General features: G+C 43.6%; 1 protein-coding gene across 6 annotated transcripts in view; it reads left to right on the forward strand.

The window, feature by feature from the left end:
* Positions 1-5522, forward strand: part of DNAH8 (dynein axonemal heavy chain 8) — a 411047-nt gene extending 405525 nt beyond the window's left edge. For all 6 annotated transcript variants that reach the window (XM_077282008.1, XM_077282010.1, XM_077282011.1 and 3 more), the window contains 2 exons: positions 3981-4102; positions 5097-5522. In XM_077282008.1, coding sequence (XP_077138123.1) covers positions 3981-4102; positions 5097-5384 — 410 coding nt within the window. In that variant the 3' untranslated portion in view covers positions 5385-5522. The remainder of the gene's footprint in view (positions 1-3980; positions 4103-5096) is intronic.
* Positions 5523-18274: the final 12752 nt, after the last annotated feature.

Below are 18274 nucleotides of genomic sequence, written 5' to 3' on the forward strand. Positions count from 1 at the left end.
TAAATACTGATATAAAACACTGGCCACATACTGCTAGTGTTATGGCAGCCATGTTGCTTTATTGGTAAGCTTGTTGACGTCATTGCGTCCTGATTCTGTTCTGCTGTATCCATTGGACACAAACTGAAGAGACAATGACTGTCACACTATCTATACTCATCAAGTCAGGTGTCAGAAATAATGAATTCATGATAAACATATAACAGCCTCATGAATTCACTATTTCTGACACCTGTGCAGGTGAGCATAGATATGCCGTGTGTGACCACCATTGTCCCTCAATTTGTGTGTAATAGATTATGTATAAAGAAGAGAAAATGGTGGTTATACAAGGCAGTTCTCTACTCACCAGGTCAGGTGTCATAACTAATGAGTGTTTTGACACCTGACCTGTTCAGTAGAGGTCTGCACTGTATTTCCACCATTTTCTCTTCAGACTGCTACAATAGTCACAGACAAAGCAGAAAGAAGAGATTATGGAGATAATACAAGTATACATTTTTTGGCCCACCTCATATCTCTATACTAAAGACACACAAAACTGCAGTCTTTTTTTTTTATAACTACTGGAGATATGATGTGGCCAAAAAATAAAGTGTGTGGCGAAGTTTCTTATTTGGCGCACGGTGTGTGTTGCCGGCGGCGGAAGACACAATAAACCAAACATAATTGGGGCAAATCAAGTTTTTTTTATTTTTTAACAACCCAAAAATTTATTTAAACTGCGCCGGCTTGGGGTAGAGTGATGTAAATGGGGGGTGTGAAGCACTGAGGCCTGGCTAACCGTGGACGACGCAGAGGTGGCAGGAGAAGGGGCAATGAAACTAGTAGGGTCTGGAAGTTCGGGGATGGGGCTTGACACATGAGAGGCTTGAGACGCACTGGAAGGGTGAGACAAAACTGACATTACAGACACATTGGGAGGTCAAGGGGGAGGAATACTAAGAGTCCTCTGGTTTTTTTTTGTTTGTTTTTTTGGGGGTTTGCCGGGTTCTGGGAAGCCTTGGTGGGCTCATATGGCGTGGCGTAGTGGTGGGTGACCTGTTAGGGTCCGGCTGCACCATGACAGAGTCCATAGTGCTCGTAGAGCGTGCAGCCATGCCAGAGACCATAGTGCTCGTAGAACTTGCAGCCATGCCAGAGTCCATAGCGCTTGTAGAGCGTAAGGCCATGCCAGGATCCTGCTGCATCGTGGTGGTGGCGGTACGCAAGGCCATGCCAGGGTCCTGCTGCATCGTGGTGGTGGCGGTACGCAAGGCCATGCCAGGGTCCTGCTGCATCGTGGTGGTGGTGGTATGGAAGGCCATGCCAGGGTCCTGCTGCATCGTGGTGGTGGCGGTACGGAAGGCCATGCCTGGGTCCTGCTGCATCGTGGTGGTGGCGGTTCGGAAGGCCATGCCAGGGTCCTGCTGCATCGTGGTGGTGGCGGTACGGAAGGCCATGCCAGGGTCCTGCTGCATCGTGGTGTCAGTGGAGGAGGTCCAAGCAGGAGCAGCGGTTGTTATGGTGGTGGCGGTGGGATGTCGTCCAACTGCACTCGGCATGGTGGTGGTGCTGTAGTGGTGTCCGGCAGTGCTAGGAATTGAGGTGGTCGTGCAGTGGTATGCAGCAGAGGTCGGCATTGAGGTTAATCGTGACAGTGAAGGCACAGGTGGATATGCCGACACTGCTGGAAATACCGACTCTGCTGCATAGCCTGCACGTAAGCAGCATTGCAGGCCTGCATGACACTCAGCTGGAGATCAGGAGTAAGGTGTTCTGACATGCCCTGCTCAATTTGGTTAAAAAAATGATGTGCTGGCCTCTGGAGGTCGGCTTTCACTTGGTCAAGGCTTTTGGTGACCACCTGGATACGTGCATTCAAGAGGTTATGTGAAATATCCATTCGGTCACCCAAAGCCTTGATTGCTTCGTGTAAAACCAAGCTCAAGTGCAACAATTCGGGCATGAGGGACCTGTCCGATGCCCTCTGCCGCTGCCGGGAGGAGCCCCAAAAAAAAGGGGCAGTAGAAGAGGACCTTGAAAGGGGAAGACCTGATGGACCAGGTTCCTGGACTCCAGTTAGTGTGGAAGGCCCACTTGCTGCTGGATGGCTGGGATGGGTCCGTGGCTGTCGGATGAAGGACCGCTCCAGAACCTGGGCCAACAGTAGTTCTGTATGTGCTGTGAAAAAAGGAAAAAGAAAATTAATATCAAAAATTTACCAGACACAAAATCCTGTGGAATAGAAAAATACAGATTATGGCAATACAATACAACCTAATGCACATGATAAATACTTACGTTCTCTGGGCAAGGACCGGTCTTAAAAATGCCAGAACTCGATAGTATTTGTATCTTCTGATCCTTGCTCCTGAACCACTGGGAACACGGCTCTCTTGACGCAGGTCCTTGTTGAAGCGGTCCTTCATCGAACGCCAACGTGTTTTGACTTTGGCCACTGTTAAAAAAGAAAAAAAATTATGGTCAGATAAAGGACTTATGGCCGTGCTCACACAACTGTGTGTGATGACAGAAACTCCTGAGAGTTTCTTTCATCACACACAGTCGAGTGAGCACGGCCAAGGTCTCTGCTGCTTCACACTGCAGTGCAATACTTACCAAATGCATTTCGGACCCGAGTCGGGGCGTTGTCCCAGCCATCCCACATCTCTTTGGCCACCTCATTCCATAAGCGCCGGATCGTGACGTTGTTTGAGTGCAGTGGATCCCGGGTGTCCCACAATGGGTCTCGCTCCTGGATCAGGGAAATGAGGAGGTCATTTTCAATTAGGTCATCCTCCCTTTGTGAAACCTAAAAATTAAATAAAGTCATTAAAGTTTAGTGAATTAACATAAGGAAAAAAAGAAAAAAGATGCTGAGAAATGGCATGAATAGGAAAGTCAACATACAAAAGGATTCCAGAAGAAAAAAGTTAAGAAATAGGAATGGAAAGAAAAGAATATTCAGAATATTCAAGAATATTACACTGAGGATACAGTAACAGTCAGCCTTGTATACGTACCCGCTGCCGTCTTTCCACCCGACCTGCTCCTGCCCAGTCTGTGCCACAGTTGAAGAAGAGCTCTAAAAAAATGAAAAATTCAAATTGTCACATGTGTAGATGTGACAGTGAATACTTACCAATCTGAGGAGGCAAGTACTCACCTCAGTGACATACTCGACTTCCGACGGCCCAGGACGAAACTCCTCATCAGAAGAAGAACAAGAAGACATTCTGATGCATGTAGAAAGAAAAGAAATGCAAGAAATTAGGACATGTAGAGACAGAAAATAGAAAATTAAGGCATTGGCTAGGATATACTCACATTGTTCAGGGTCTTGTTTTCCTCCAAGATGTAGCCTGTGTGTCGTCTGCTTCAGTGTCTGCTGAGTAGTGACCTGCAAATGTCCACGCCGTCCCTTTATCACCTTGATGGTGGGGGGTGGCTTATCAGTGTCTAGACATGTTTTTCTCTTTTGAAACGCATGTGTTCACGAACGCAAGCAGACGCATATGCTTGTGAACGCATGCGTTCATATAGACAGCAATGTGTTTTTTTGCCACAATCCTTGCGCAATCGACCGCATGCGTTTCCAGGCGGCAAATTGACGCCTCTAAAAATTACTACATGTTGCATTTCTGCACCAAGTTGCAAACGACGAAACGACGCATGCATCGTCAAACGCGGCAAAACGCGAACAATCAAAAACGCATGCGTCCCGAATGTTAAATATAGGAATACACAACGCATGCGGATATTTGCGGAAGAAACGCTGCGGACACAACCGCAAATGTGAAACCAGCCTAATTCTCCTTATTCCCCGGGGTGTGCAGTGCCGCCGCTAGCTCTGGTCTGCACAGACTATAGATACATATTGAAATCAAATGTTTTGCACTTCACCATCTTTTTACCGCTGTCATCCAAATCTGTCCCGGGTTTTCAGTGTTTTGCTTCCCATGTTGTCTCTAGTTAGTAAAACTCTGTTGGTTTTCCAGGATTCCTGACTGCTATTAAACAAGAATTTGTTCGGGAGCACAAGGGCTGGACGCTGGACTGTGTGACCATGCAAAATGTAGTATTGAAACACATGAAGGAAGAAACCCGTGCTCCACCTGCTGTGAGTGTCCACCATCCTCATACCCGCTGGTGGGGGATTGCTGATAGACTGATAGACTGTCATGATCACGGGGGTCCTGCGGAGTACGCACCCACCATGCAGCGAACTGCAGCGCAGCTCCATTCACTTCAGTATATCCATGATCTGGTGGACGGCCTGAAATACAACATTGTGGAGAAAGGTGGTGGGAAGGTTTATCAGACCTCCACGAGCCATATTCCTATGTAATCACATCAGGACCTAGGACTACTTGTTTGACCCCTATGTTAGTGCCATGTAATGTATGGAGCACAGTCCACATGGCGTCTGCTGTATATTATCGCTGACTCTGCAGCAACCAGCGAGATAAAAACTAGTTCCAAACTCAGGCATTTAATTCTTAGATGCACTAGAATTGCGATGTCTCCCCTTCAAATTGATCATGGGGTGCTAATCAATTGTCATGGCAACTGGTTTATTAATTAATGAAAGATTAATGAAGGCCCCAGGTCTGCAATCTTGGTAACTCCTATTAGGCCTTGCCAGACGTGAGTCTAATAAAATGATACTGACAGGTAATAATGCACTGTTAGTGTATTACACAAGTATGGAGCAAAAGACAAATGGAAAGAAAATGTAACTGTAACACTCACGGAGATACAGTACATATCCGACACTTGTAACTTCGCGGTCCGTGATGAACTTGCACATCACGGGGATCACATTGTGCCCCTGTATTGGTGCGGTCACCTGCAGGAAACCGGCTAATAGACACACACTGTGTGACGCTGCCAGGCTTGGACAATGCAGTACATGAGTCGTGCAGTGCATTATCTGACTGGTATGTGTGTGTGTTACATTACACAGTGGCCATTAAGACAATGTGAACACAGCCCATCACTGATCTCCCGGAATCATGTCTCCACACTTGCACCGACTTACTTTAATGTTCTCACAGGTTTTTGTGTGGTTTTACCTGTGCATTAGTAATGGGGATCCTATTATGTGTCTGCAGGAAGGAGTGTACGTACATGGCCTCTTCCTGGAGGGAGCCGGTTGGGACAGGAAGACTGCAAAACTGACTGAGTGCGTCCCAAAGGTCTTGTTCACCATGCTGCCGGTGGTTCATCTATTTGCAGTGAATTCTCCCACTGCGACCGATCCTGGCTCATACATATGTCCTGTGTATAAGAAGCCTGAGCGCACTGACCTTCACTATGTGACCACCGTGTCTTTGAAGACCAGTGAGCCCCCGGACCACTGGATCCTGCGGGGAGTAGCCGCTCTGTGTGACATCAATTGACCGTCCAGGTGGCCACATTGCTTCTCAGCTGGTAGCAGAGGATTTTATGTTTAATGTTTTCATCCTTTGTTCTGTTATTTGGAAAGGTTAGAATATAATAAGTTCAGTTCAATAAAAAGTTCACATTTTATGAATTTCATATAATGTCTGGATCATGAATTCATCCAGGGAGGGCGGTCGACCGTGCAATGATCAGTCCAAAATAAGCTGCCACATGACTGTGCTGCTGCCAGGCAGAGACAACATTATTATTTTATATTTTTTTTATTATTCTTTGCATTTATAGCGCCATCATATTCCTTTTACAGACATCATTTCTGTACTCATCGAGTCTCACAATCTACATTCCCTATCAATCTTTAGCGGGAGGAAACCAGAGAAAACCCACGCAAACACAGGAAGAACTGACTACAGAGCTCTAATATTATGGCCTCGCCCCTGATAATAATCATCTGTGATCCAGCCCCTGATAATAATCATCTGTGATCTCGCCCCTGATAACAATCATCTGTGATTTCACCCCTGATAATAATCATCTGTGATCTCGCCCCTGATAATAATCGTCTGTGATCTCGCCCCTGATAATAATCATCTGTGATCTCGCCCCTGATAATAATCGTCTGTGATCCCGCCCCTGATAATAATCGTCTGTGATCTCACCCCTGATAATAATCGTCTGTGATCTCGCCCCTGATAATAATCATCTGTGATCTCGCCCCTGATAATAATCGTCTGTGATCCCGCCCCTGATAATAATCATCTGTGATCTCGCCCCTGATAACAATCATCTGTGATCTCACCCCTGATAACAATCATCTGTGATCTCACCCCTGATAATAATCATCTGTGATCTCGCCCCTGATAATAATCATCTGTGATCTCGCCCCTGATAATAATCGTCTGTGATCTCGCCCCTGATAATAATCATCTGTGATCTCGCCCCTGATAATAATCGTCTGTGATCTCGCCCCTGATAATAATCATCTGTGATCCCGCCCCTGATAATAATATCTGTGATCTCACCCCTGTTAATAATCAACTGTGATCTCGCCCCTGATAATAATCATCTGTGATCTCACCGCTGATAATCATCTGTGATCTCGCCCCTGATAATAATCATCTGTGATCTCGCCCCTGATAATAATCATCTGTGATCTCACCGCTGATAATCATCTGTGATCCCGCCCCTGATAATAATCATTTGTGATCCCGCCCCTGATAATAATCGTCTGTGATCTCACCCGATAATAATCGTCTGTGATCTCGCCCCTGATAATAATCATCTGTGATCTCGCCCCTGATAATAATCGTCTGTGATCTTGCCCCTGATAATAATCATCTGTGATCCCGCCCCTGATAATAATCATCTGTGATCCCGCCCCTGATAATATCTGTGATCTCACCCCTGTTAATAATCAACTGTGATCTCGCCCCTGATAATAATCATCTGTGATCTCACCTCTGCTAATAATCATCTGTGATCTCGCCCCTGATAATAATCATCTGTGATCTCGCCCCTGATAATAATCATCTGTGATCTCACCGCTGATAATCATCTGTGATCTCGCCCCTGATAATAATCATCTGTGATCTCGCCCTAATAATAATCATCTGTGATCTCGCCCCTGATAATAATCATCTGTGATCTCACCTCTGCTAATAATCATCTGTGATCTCGCCCCTGATAATAATCATCTGTGATCCCGCCCCTGATAATAATCATCTGTGATCCCGCCCTTAATAATAATCATCTGTGATCTCGCCCCTGATAATATTCATCTGTGATCTCACCACTGATACGATGAGCACAAAGGTAACCTTGAAAAGTGTCATTTATGCTGGATTTACACAGATCTCTGCCCATAACGAGTGCCAATTAATGATGTAATAAGTCAATCCGTGCTGGTTCAGGGCCCTTTTACTTCGACCATTATAAACTGTACGGGGACTCAACTATCCTTAATACCAATGTTCAGTCCCTGAACAATTTACATATTATCAGCAATTTGTAAGTCGGCAGCGGATTCTCAAAACCGCAGGTCAGGGTGGAAGACCGGGACCAAAAGCGATGGCAAAGCAGCCAAGACTTACATGGAAGAGTGAGAACCAGGACCTTCAGATGCGATGGTAGACGTTAGCCAACTGTATGATGGTTTGGGTAACAGAGAGGCCCTCAGAATTTAGGACCTCAACCACAGCATTAAATACAACAGAGATGAAGTTGATGCTCTATTCCTTGCTCAAAGTAGCTGGCCATCAAGTAAGAACTAGAGAGAAAGTGCTAGAACTATGGCTGTCAATTCTAGAACATTGATCTGGATCTGGGCTCCTCAGACAATCAAAGTGAAAGATGAGGGAGGACAACACCACTCCCCTGTCTGTGAGATTGGCATTAGTGCCAGACTGTGAAGAGGGACAAAGAACCAGTAGGACTAGAGATGTCCAGAACCTTCAGGCAAATGCAGATGGAAAATGGCATTTGTTCAAAGGTGAGACATTGTGGATTGAGTAGAGCTTAGGTTGGTGGTACTCAGGTGCAGACTTCTCATTTATGCCACCTGTGCAGCCACACAGGGGCCCAAGAGATAACAGGGCCAACTTCCATCTCCAAAGCAGGTGGAATTGTGCATTATGGTGAGCTATTGGACTGTAAAGGCCCAACATACTGTTCTTACACAGGGGCCTCTTCTGTCTGTGTCCGCCAGTGGTGCTACTACACCTTGGTGCGAAGAAATACTGTGGCCATGAGGTGCAAGGACCTTAGTGATGACTCTTGGAGCTGAGGCAAGAACAAAGAGGAGGGCAACAAATCGGAGGTGAAAAGAACCTAAAGAGTAGTGTGGAAATTACTGGGGCGACCTGGCAATGGGCATTACGAGGTATGACTCCCGAATATCCACTGATGACAGAAACTCTCCATCTTCCAAGGACACGACTCCTGAATGGAAAGACTCCACGTGAAACTTGGAAACCCATCAAATCCACATGTGACCTAGATGTTATCTGTGCCATTCATATGAGGAACTATGAAAAGGTTGAAGATCTATCCCAGGAAGCTGCACCGTATGTCGCGCAGGTCTGCCGGCAACCCTAGACCAGACTGTTCAGGCTTTACTGACCTAGGAAACGATGAATGCAATGAGATGTGAGACCTGTGGATCCTCGAATGCTCCACACCTCCCTCTGGAAGGGTAAAACAAGGCACCGGATCTCTCTGATGTCCAATGTTCCAAGAGTCCGCATAGACACGATCACTCATCAGAGTGGGTCAGAGGGTCTCGGTGGGCAGAAATCTGGGAAAGTGAAGCTCCAGAGACTAGCCCACCACTAATCCCCACTGTCCCTGCCCCTCGTTTCCTTATTTTCCGCTAGCTATGGCAATGCTAATGTTTATTTCGTTCTGCCAATAAAGCTTCTGTGAATTTGATAGATAAGATATTTTTATAGATAGATTAATGCCACTATGCACTTTCCTCTTCTTTCTACCGGGAAAGTAAATGACAATTATTTTTTCTCTAGACCCAGAATGCTGCAGATTGTTTGGTAATTTTCTATCTTTTTGTAATTTAATCTTAAATAACTTTTTATTTTCCTGTGAAAATAATTGTCTTGAGACCATAAAAGACTTTTCCACATTTCCCGCTCGTATTTTACTCCAGACATCTGCTCATCAAACTGCAAAATAAAACCTTCAAATCTGTTACCCAAAACACGAGCTGTTGTCGGCCATAAAAAGTTATGTCACGCTATAGAAATAAATCCTATTATGTGAGGGAGTCGCGTGCGTCCGCTGGAGAAGGCGCCAGGAAACATTTACCAATCCATATTAAAGTTACAGCAACTTACATGTTTTACTATTTACCGGCCGACCACCTGCCGCAGCTTTATTAACAGTTTATAAAGTTTCCACATTATTATTTTTTTTTAATGGATCAAAAGGGGGTGATTTGTACTTGTGGTTTTTATATATTTTTTAAACTTTTTTTTCTTCCTTTTTGTAATAGTCCCCTCAGGAGACTTGAAGGTGCAATCGTCTGTGCTATACGTAGCAGTTCTTCAGCACTGCTATGTGCAGCAAAAATCACGATATACTGTACGAACGCCAGCCATAAGCCACCGTTCACAGGAGGATGGTGATTACAGGCACTACGGTCTTCAGCAGACTCCCGGCTCTCATAACAACCCATCGACACCAATCGATTACGTGACAGGGGCTCTGATGGGGCAGGATCATTAACTCACTTCCGGTCTGTGCATGTTAAATGCCGCTGTCAGTGATTGACAGCAGCATTGAATTGGTTAACAGCCACAGGTGGTTCTTTTTATTCCACCTGCAGCTGTTAGAGTCACTCGATGGCTGATTTAAATTAGCCATTAAGTGTGGGGAAAGATGCGGGCTCAGCGTGTAAGCCCGCATCAAATACAGGGACATGGCCGATGACGTATATATCAGTTGTCGGCCATGAAGGTGTCAATGTTGCCCATTTCCTGATGTCCTCAATTCTGAGAATTCCAGTCAGATACTTACCCATCATGTAATAACATAAAAGGGGCATCTGATTTGCTCCAAATTTATTCTGCAGTACGACAGCGACCCCCAGCATCCCTCCAATGTTATTAATAACGAGGAGTCTTAGGGGTGATGATCCAGCTCCGGAGCCCTGATCTCCCATCATCCTGTCTGGGATCACAGGAAGAGACAGAAGGATCCACACAAGCCTCATACACAGAAGATCTGGGGTCAGGTCTCCAAGATGTTTGGCACAACCTCCTGCCGAGATCCTCCATAACCTGTTTACAAGTGACGAGAAGAAGTGATGGAGGCTACGGATGTTCACCAGATACTGATGATGGAGGTGATGGGCGGTCACCAGATACTGATGATGGAGGTGATGGGCGGTCACCAGAACCTGATGATGGAAGCGATGGGCGGTCACCAGATACTGATGAAAGAGGCAACAGGTGATCACTGATGATTAAGGCAACGGGCAGTCACAAGATACTTATGGAGGCAACAGGCGATCACCAGATACTGATGACGGAGGCGACGGGCGTTCACCAGATACTGATGATGGAGGTGATGGGCGGTCACCAGATACTGATGAAATAGGCAACAGGTGATCACTGATGATTAAGGCAACCGGCAGTCACAAGATACTTATGGATGCAATAGGCGATCACCAGATACTGATGACGGAGGCGACGGGCGGTCACCAGATGATGATGAAGGTGACGGGCGATCACCAGACACTGATGATGGAGGTGACATTTGATCCCCAGATACTGATGATGGAGGCGACGGGCGGTCACCAGATACTGATGATGGAGGTGACAGGTGGTTACTTGATGCTGATGATGGAGGTGATGGGTGTTGCAAAAGTTTCAAGCAGGTGTAAAAAGAATACTGCACAGCACTATATTACGTACACAGTATATATTATATATATGTGTGTGTGTATATGTATGTAAGTAGATATATATGTTATACAGTGGCATGTAAAAGTTTGGGCACCCCTGTTCCAAATTACTGTTGTGAACAATTAAGCAAGTTGAAGATGAAATGATCTCTAAAAGGCCTAAAGTTACAGATGACACATTCCATTTATATTTGAACCAAAAAAAATATATATTTTCATCTTTTACATTTTAAAAATTACAAAAAGGCAAATGGACCAGTGCAAAAGTTTGGGCACCCTGCATGGTTAGTACCTAGTAACATCCCCTTTTGCAAGTATCACAGCTTAACGCTTTTTGTAGCCAGCCAAGAGTCTTTCAGTTCTTGTTTGAGGGATTTTCCTCCATTCTTCCTTGGAGAATTCTTCCAGTATTGTGAGATTCCTGGGCCGTCTTCCATCCTCTGCTGTTTTGAGGTCTAGCCACAGATTTTCAATGATGGTCAGATCTGGGGACTGTGAGGGCCATTGTAAAACCTTCAGTTTGCGCCTTTTAAGGTCATCTATTGTGGATTGTGACGTGTGTTTAGGATCATTCTCCATTTGTAGCAGCCATCCTCTTCCTCTTTTCACCTTCGGCTTTTTTACAAATGGTGCTATGTTTGCATGAAGAATTTGTTGAAATCTCATTGAATCCATTCTTCCTTCTAACCATGAAATGTTCCCTTTGCCATTGGTTGCAACACAACTACACAGCATGATTGATCCCCCATGCTTAATGGTTGGCAGGATGTTCTTTTCCTGAAATTTTGTGCTCTTTTTTTTCCCCACACATACTTTTAATCATTGCGGCCACAGAGATCTATTTTAACATTATTGGTCCACAGGACTTGTTTCCAAAATATATCAGGCTTTTTCAGATGTTATTTTGCATACTTCTGACCCTGAATTTTATGGTGAGGACACAGGAGAGGTTTACTTCTGTTGACTCTTCCATGAAGGCCATATTTGTGCAGATGTCTCTGAAAAGTAGAACAATGTTTCATTATCACAACTCCAGAGTCTGCCAAATCTTCCTGAAACTGTTCAAACTAACAGAAATTTTCACCAGGGATGCCCAAACTTTTACATGCCACTATATATAACAGACCTAATGCAATCAAAATCAAAATATCTTTATCTCCTATGACTATATACACCGGTAGATAGACATGAGATACATCTATACTGATTTATGTGGTTAGATCTATATCGTGTCGCCATAACCGAGTATTGTGACACTATATAAACACAGTTTCTTATTGGTGATTTCTCAGTGTATGGTTTTACTGATGTATAAGTAGGAGACCATATTAATATAGACTGTCAGCAGATTATTTGAGGTCCGTCCTTCCTTCTACAACTTTTATTACTAAGTATGTTCATAAAAAGCTTGGGATTCTGACCTTTGGTAGTAGAGCTGCGTTGTCGCTGCTGAGTGCGGTTCTCTGCGCTATCGAAAAAATAATTCTGGCCTTTCTGTAAAATAAAGCACAAATAAACCTTTCCCTGTATAAGCCGCCCCTGGAGGATCCGCGATTTCCGTGTCATTTATGCACTTATATCCCACCACATGTGACCTTTATAGGACTGGTAAATGTGAAACTGGAAACGCATTAATCCAAGTGCAGTAATTTCTAGATCTAGAAGACTGTCCCAGCAATAATTATCATACTTATTATGTTGTAGGTTAATAGTATCGATCTGATTGGTTTATAACAAGTCGATTATATCAGATAGTATGTGTTCATTATGGAAACATCCATCCCAGCGGTCAGTCACCCTGTGTGATTATAGACTGGCTCTTCTTCTTAGGGTCAGCAAGGGCTTTCCTTCTGCAGAGAACCATAATGTTTTCATTATTGTGTCATTATAGCCATGGGAGGTTTTCAGCCAAAACAAGATATAGTTTAAATGAGACCGTTCATCTCGCATTAAAAATGGGGTGAAATGGTGAAAAAATGCTGCCATATGTATCTTGGGTTTCAGTCAATGATTAAATATTATTTTTCTGGTCAGTACTTATATATCGATACCAAAGATATACATGTTTAATGTAATTTTATAATATGATATAATATAAAAATAATAAAATTGTATAATATTTTTTTACCTAGATTTAAAAAAGTCAGATCTTTGGTCTGTGCCCCCATTTTCCAGGACCCATAACTTTTTTATTTTTCCGATGGTGTGTGAAGGCTTGTTTGTGCCTGATGAGTTCTTGCTGTTCTTGGTCCCTTACATATGATGTTTTGATCCCTTTTTATTGTATTTTTTGGAGTCCATGTGGTGACTGATAAAAGGTAATCCTTGACATTTAGATTTTCTTTCTTCCACTATTTACCATATGGGTTAATTCATATTATATTTTGCTAGCTTGTACTGTTACAGACGTGATGATGCTAAATAAGGTTATTTTTTTATTATTATTTTACTAAAAGGGAGGAGATTTCATTTTTTTAATTTTATTTCTTCATTTTTATCACTGAGTACACTGCCGATTTTGCAACCTTTACCTGCAAAGAATGGAGAGGTCTGTAATTTTAATCTTAGGTACACTTCACCTGTGAGAGACAGAATCTAAAAATAAAAGCCAGACAATTACATTGTATGATTTTTACATAATTAACATTTTATTGCATGAAATAAGAATTTGATCACCGACCAACCATCAAGAATTCTGCCTCTCACAGACAAGTTTTTGTTTAAGAAGCCTCCTACTCTGCACTCATTACCCTTTTGAACTCATTTGAACTCTTATAAAAGACATCTGTCCACACACTCAATCACACTCCAACATCTCCACCATGGCCAAGACCAAAGAGCTAAGGACACCAGGACAGTGCTCAGTTATCTCTTTAAGTCACAAAGATTGTTGTTACTGCTCCATTTAAACCGAGATAACGGAACCCTCTTTCTTGTGATCATCATGGGTCCCCAGCAATCAGACACTTATCACCATTACCATTTGTCACAGCAGTAGCTCTCATGTGGCCCCATATCATCTACATGTGCTAACTGTATAGTATCCCCCTTTATCTTTGTTCCTCTTTAAGGCATCTTATGTGCGTGGCCAGCAGCTCACTTTATAAGGCTTTTCTGTTTCTGTTATAAAGCTCCCGGCTGCTGTTTCTCCCATTCTGTTGTACAGAGTTCATAGGTGATAATAACATGAAGGCTTCTTCCACCATTTCCCTGCCCAATCATCACCTATCACAAACAGTAATAAATAATAATAATAATAATAATACAGTACATGATTTATTAGAGAACCTGGGGACACAAGTGTAAAATGCTGGACACGTGGACATTGATGGTGATCCTAGGTCTCCTCTGACTTGGCCGCTCCGGTCTATGAATGTTACTCTTGCATACAATTATAGAGCGGATAAACATTTGTAGAGCTGTGAACTCGCTGTCAGCGGAGCATGAGCTTCATCCATCCAACATTATTCACAAATAGTAATGAGATGGCAAAAGATTAGTTATAAGGTGCCGAATAAAAGATTCCAGCAAATTATGGAAAAGGACTCCTATGCTTTGTGTCATTAATAAACTCTGTTCTCCATATATTTCATCTGCTATCGCTTTCTACCACTAGAAAGTGAGCTTTGAGCAGACCTGAAGCTACACATCACCCCCAGGTATCTGTGCCAGTAGCTGGCAGTCTTTATCACACAGGAGTTTATGAAGAATTATGGCTCCTAGAGAAAAGAGTGGGATTGGAAGAGCATGTAAAAGACAAGATAACAGACAGTGACTGCACAGGAGGATAAAATTGCACACAGTGACCACCCCGGAAGAAGATGTGACCACTGCACACACTGATAGCGCAGGAAGAAAGGACCACCCAGGAGGAAGAGGCTGAACACATAGACCACCCTGGAGGAAGAGGCGACGACTGTACACACTGATTGCACAGGAAGAAAACACCACCCAGGAGGAAGAAGCTGAACACATGGACCGCCCTGGAGGAAGAGGCTGAACATATAGACCGCCCTGGAGGAAGAGACTGAACACAGGGACCGCCCTGGAGGAAGAGACTGAACACAGGGACCGCCCTGGAGGAAGAAACTAAACACAGTGACTGCCCTGGAGGAAGAGGCTGAACTCATAGACCGCCCTGGAGGAAGAGGCTCAACACATAGACCGCCCTGAAGGAAGAGACGACTGTACACACTGATTGCACAGGAAGAAAAGACCACCAAGGAGGAAGAAGCTGAACACATAGACTGCCCTGGAGGAAGAGGCTGAACACATAGACCGCCCTGGAGGAAGAGGATGAACACACTGACTGCCCTTGAGGAAGAGGCTGAACACATAGACCGCCCTGGAGGAAGAGACTGAACACATAGACCGCCCTGGAGGAAGAGACTGAACACAGGGACCGCCCTGGAGGAAGAGGTGACGACTGCACATACTGATTGCACAGGAGGTAGAGACCACACTGGAGGAAGAGGCTGAACACACTAACTGCCTTGGAGGTAGACCTGAACACTGACGATTGCACCCAGTGATTGCACTGGAGGAAGAGACGTTTCACAGTGACTGCGCAAGAAGAAGACATTGTACAGGAGGTGGACACTGCACACCAGGATCACTAATAAATATATAAGTCCACAGTGACTTTACAGGACAAGTCAGAACTGAAAGTGGTTAGCTTTAGATGCTTTAAGACATACCGAGTTCTCTGCAGTGATCTTAAATTTACCCCTTTCTGGTTTTATGCACTGGCAGCACCAGGACTCGGGAGTCGCTTGGTTTACAGAACGATGTAAATGTCTGATTATTAAGTCTCATTATTCGGCTGCTTTTATGCACAGTCCTCCCACTTCCCATAGGCTGTAATTATGATATATGAATATGACCACACACTGGATACATCTTATATGGACCTTCTCAATCAAATAAAGTTCCCTGCAGATTAGTAACGGGAAATGAGATTGGTATCAAAGTATTCCATGAAGGAAAAACTGGAATATACATTTAAGAGATGCAAAAATGAATTTATATTTTATGCAGTAATGATGGGTTAGAATTTCTTTCCTATAACTTTTATATCACCATTATATCCAGTGTCATATACAACATGTAGTCACTCTTATCCTGCCCTGACTATAGACTAACCTTATTAATAACTCTAAAACTACAGATCCCAGCACACCTTGCAGCAACTATCAGCTATTGAAAAAAGTTTTCTCCTTGGGACCCTTATGTAGCAAATTTCCAATATAACCCATCATAATTAATGTCACCTGAGTCCCCCAGTAAAGAACGGCGCCTGCAATGTACCATTGATGATTTCCCTGTTCTCTGGCCAGTATATTTACCCACCATGGAGAACGAACAGAGTAAAAAACTGAGTGCCCCTTAGACTCTGCACCCCTGATTAGCTTGTGTCGACCCACTAACAGTCTCCTAGAGTCTCTCGCCATGCCAAACTTCTTAAAACTCCATCCTGGTTCTGAGCACCTGGAGAACCAACAACTGCACCTCACCTGCCTGAGCCGGCATCCTGGTGCGCTTTTGGATTGTAACAATAACCCTTAGAAATAACATCAAGTCTGCATGTATTTCATAGGAGTGCTAGGATAATTAAATCACAAGTTTAAAAAGTTCATGTAAATTTTCTGTGTCACTATATATACACAGGGTGGTCCAAAAGTAGGTGGACAGTATGTGTAATAGAAACATATCCTAACAAATGGATTGGCCGATGACGCCCACTTGATTGGCAGGCACATTCACCAGACTTGACCCCAATGGATTTTTCTTTTGGGGTGAGTACTCAAGGACAAAGTTTACAGTCGATAATCAAAAAGTGTCAGGGATGTTAAAAATTACTTGTGCAAAAATGTTTGTCAAAGAGTAAGAGGCAGACTTCAAAGCTGTGCAAATTATGATGGAAAACAGTTTGAGCACCTGCGTTGATAAAATGTAAGGTCTTTTGTATTATTGTTCAGAGTAAAATGTAATTGTCAATGTTATGCTTGTGTTAGTAAATATAATTATATGTAAATCAAAATAAATGTTATTACTTTCTGTCCACCTACTTTTGAACCACCCTATATATATATACACTCACCGGCCACTTTATTAGGTACACCATGCTAGTAACGGGTTGGACCCCCTTTTGCCTTCAGAACTGCCTCAATTCTTCGTGGCATAGATTCAACAAGGTGCTGGAAGCATTCCTCAGAGATTTTGGTCCATATTGACAAGATGGCATCACACAGTTGCCGCAGATTTGTCGGCTGCACATCCCAAAGATGCTCCATACAAGGCAGGATGGATCCATGCTTTCATATTGTTTACGCCAAATTCTGACCCTACCATCCGAATGTCGCAGCAGAAATCGAGACTCATCAGACCAAGCAATGTTTTTCCAATCTTCTACTGTCCAATTTCGATGAGCTTGTACAAATTGTAGCCTCAGTTTCCTGTTCTTAGCTGAAAGGAGTGGTACCCGGTGTGGTCTTCTGCTGCTGTAGCCCATCTGCCTCAAAGTTCGACGCACTGTGCGTTCAGAGATGCTCTTAGGCCTACCTTGGTTGTAACGGGTGGCGATTTGAGTCACTGTTGCCTTTCTATCAGCTCGAACCAGTCTGCCCATTCTCCTCTGACCTCTGGCATCAACAAGGCATTTCCGCCCACAGAACTGCCGCTCACTGGATTTTTTTTCTTTTTCGGACCATTCTCTGTAAACCCTAGAGATGGTTGTGCGTGAAAATCCCAGTAGATCAGCAGTTTCTGAAATACTCAGACCAGCCCTTCTGGCACCAACAACCATGCCACGTTCAAAGGCACTCAAATCACCTTTCTTCCCCATACTGATGCTCGGTTTGAACTGCAGGAGATTGTCTTGACCATGTCTACATGCCTAAATGCACTGAGTTGCCGCCATGTGATTGGCTGATTAGAAATTAAGTGTTAACAAGAAGTTGGACAGGTGTACCTAATAAAGTGGCCAGTGAGTGTATATATATATATATATATATATATATATATATATATATGATATTATATTAGAATATCATCAAAAAGTTAATTTATTTCAGTTCTTCAATACAAAAAATGAATCCCATCTATTCTATAGAGTCATTACCCACAGAGTGATCTATTTCACGTGTTTATTTCTGTTAATGTTGATAATTATGGCTTACAGTCAATGAAAATCCAAAAGTCATTATCTCAGTAAATTAGAATAATTAATAAAAAATCACCTGCAAAGGCTCCTAAGTGTTTATAAAGGTCTCTTAGTCTGTTTCAGTAGCTCCACAATCATGGGGAAGACTGCTGACCTGACAGATGTCCAGAAGGCATCATTGACACAGTCCACAAGGAGGGGAAGCCACAAAAGGTCATTGCTAAAGAAGCCGGCTGTTCACAGAGTGCTGGATCCAAGCATATTAATGGAAAGTGGAGTGGAAGGAAAAAGTGTGGTAGAAAAAGGTGCAC

The sequence above is a fragment of the Ranitomeya variabilis genome, chromosome 2, assembly GCF_051348905.1.
Source record: "Ranitomeya variabilis isolate aRanVar5 chromosome 2, aRanVar5.hap1, whole genome shotgun sequence".
Taxonomy (NCBI): domain Eukaryota; kingdom Metazoa; phylum Chordata; class Amphibia; order Anura; family Dendrobatidae; genus Ranitomeya; species Ranitomeya variabilis.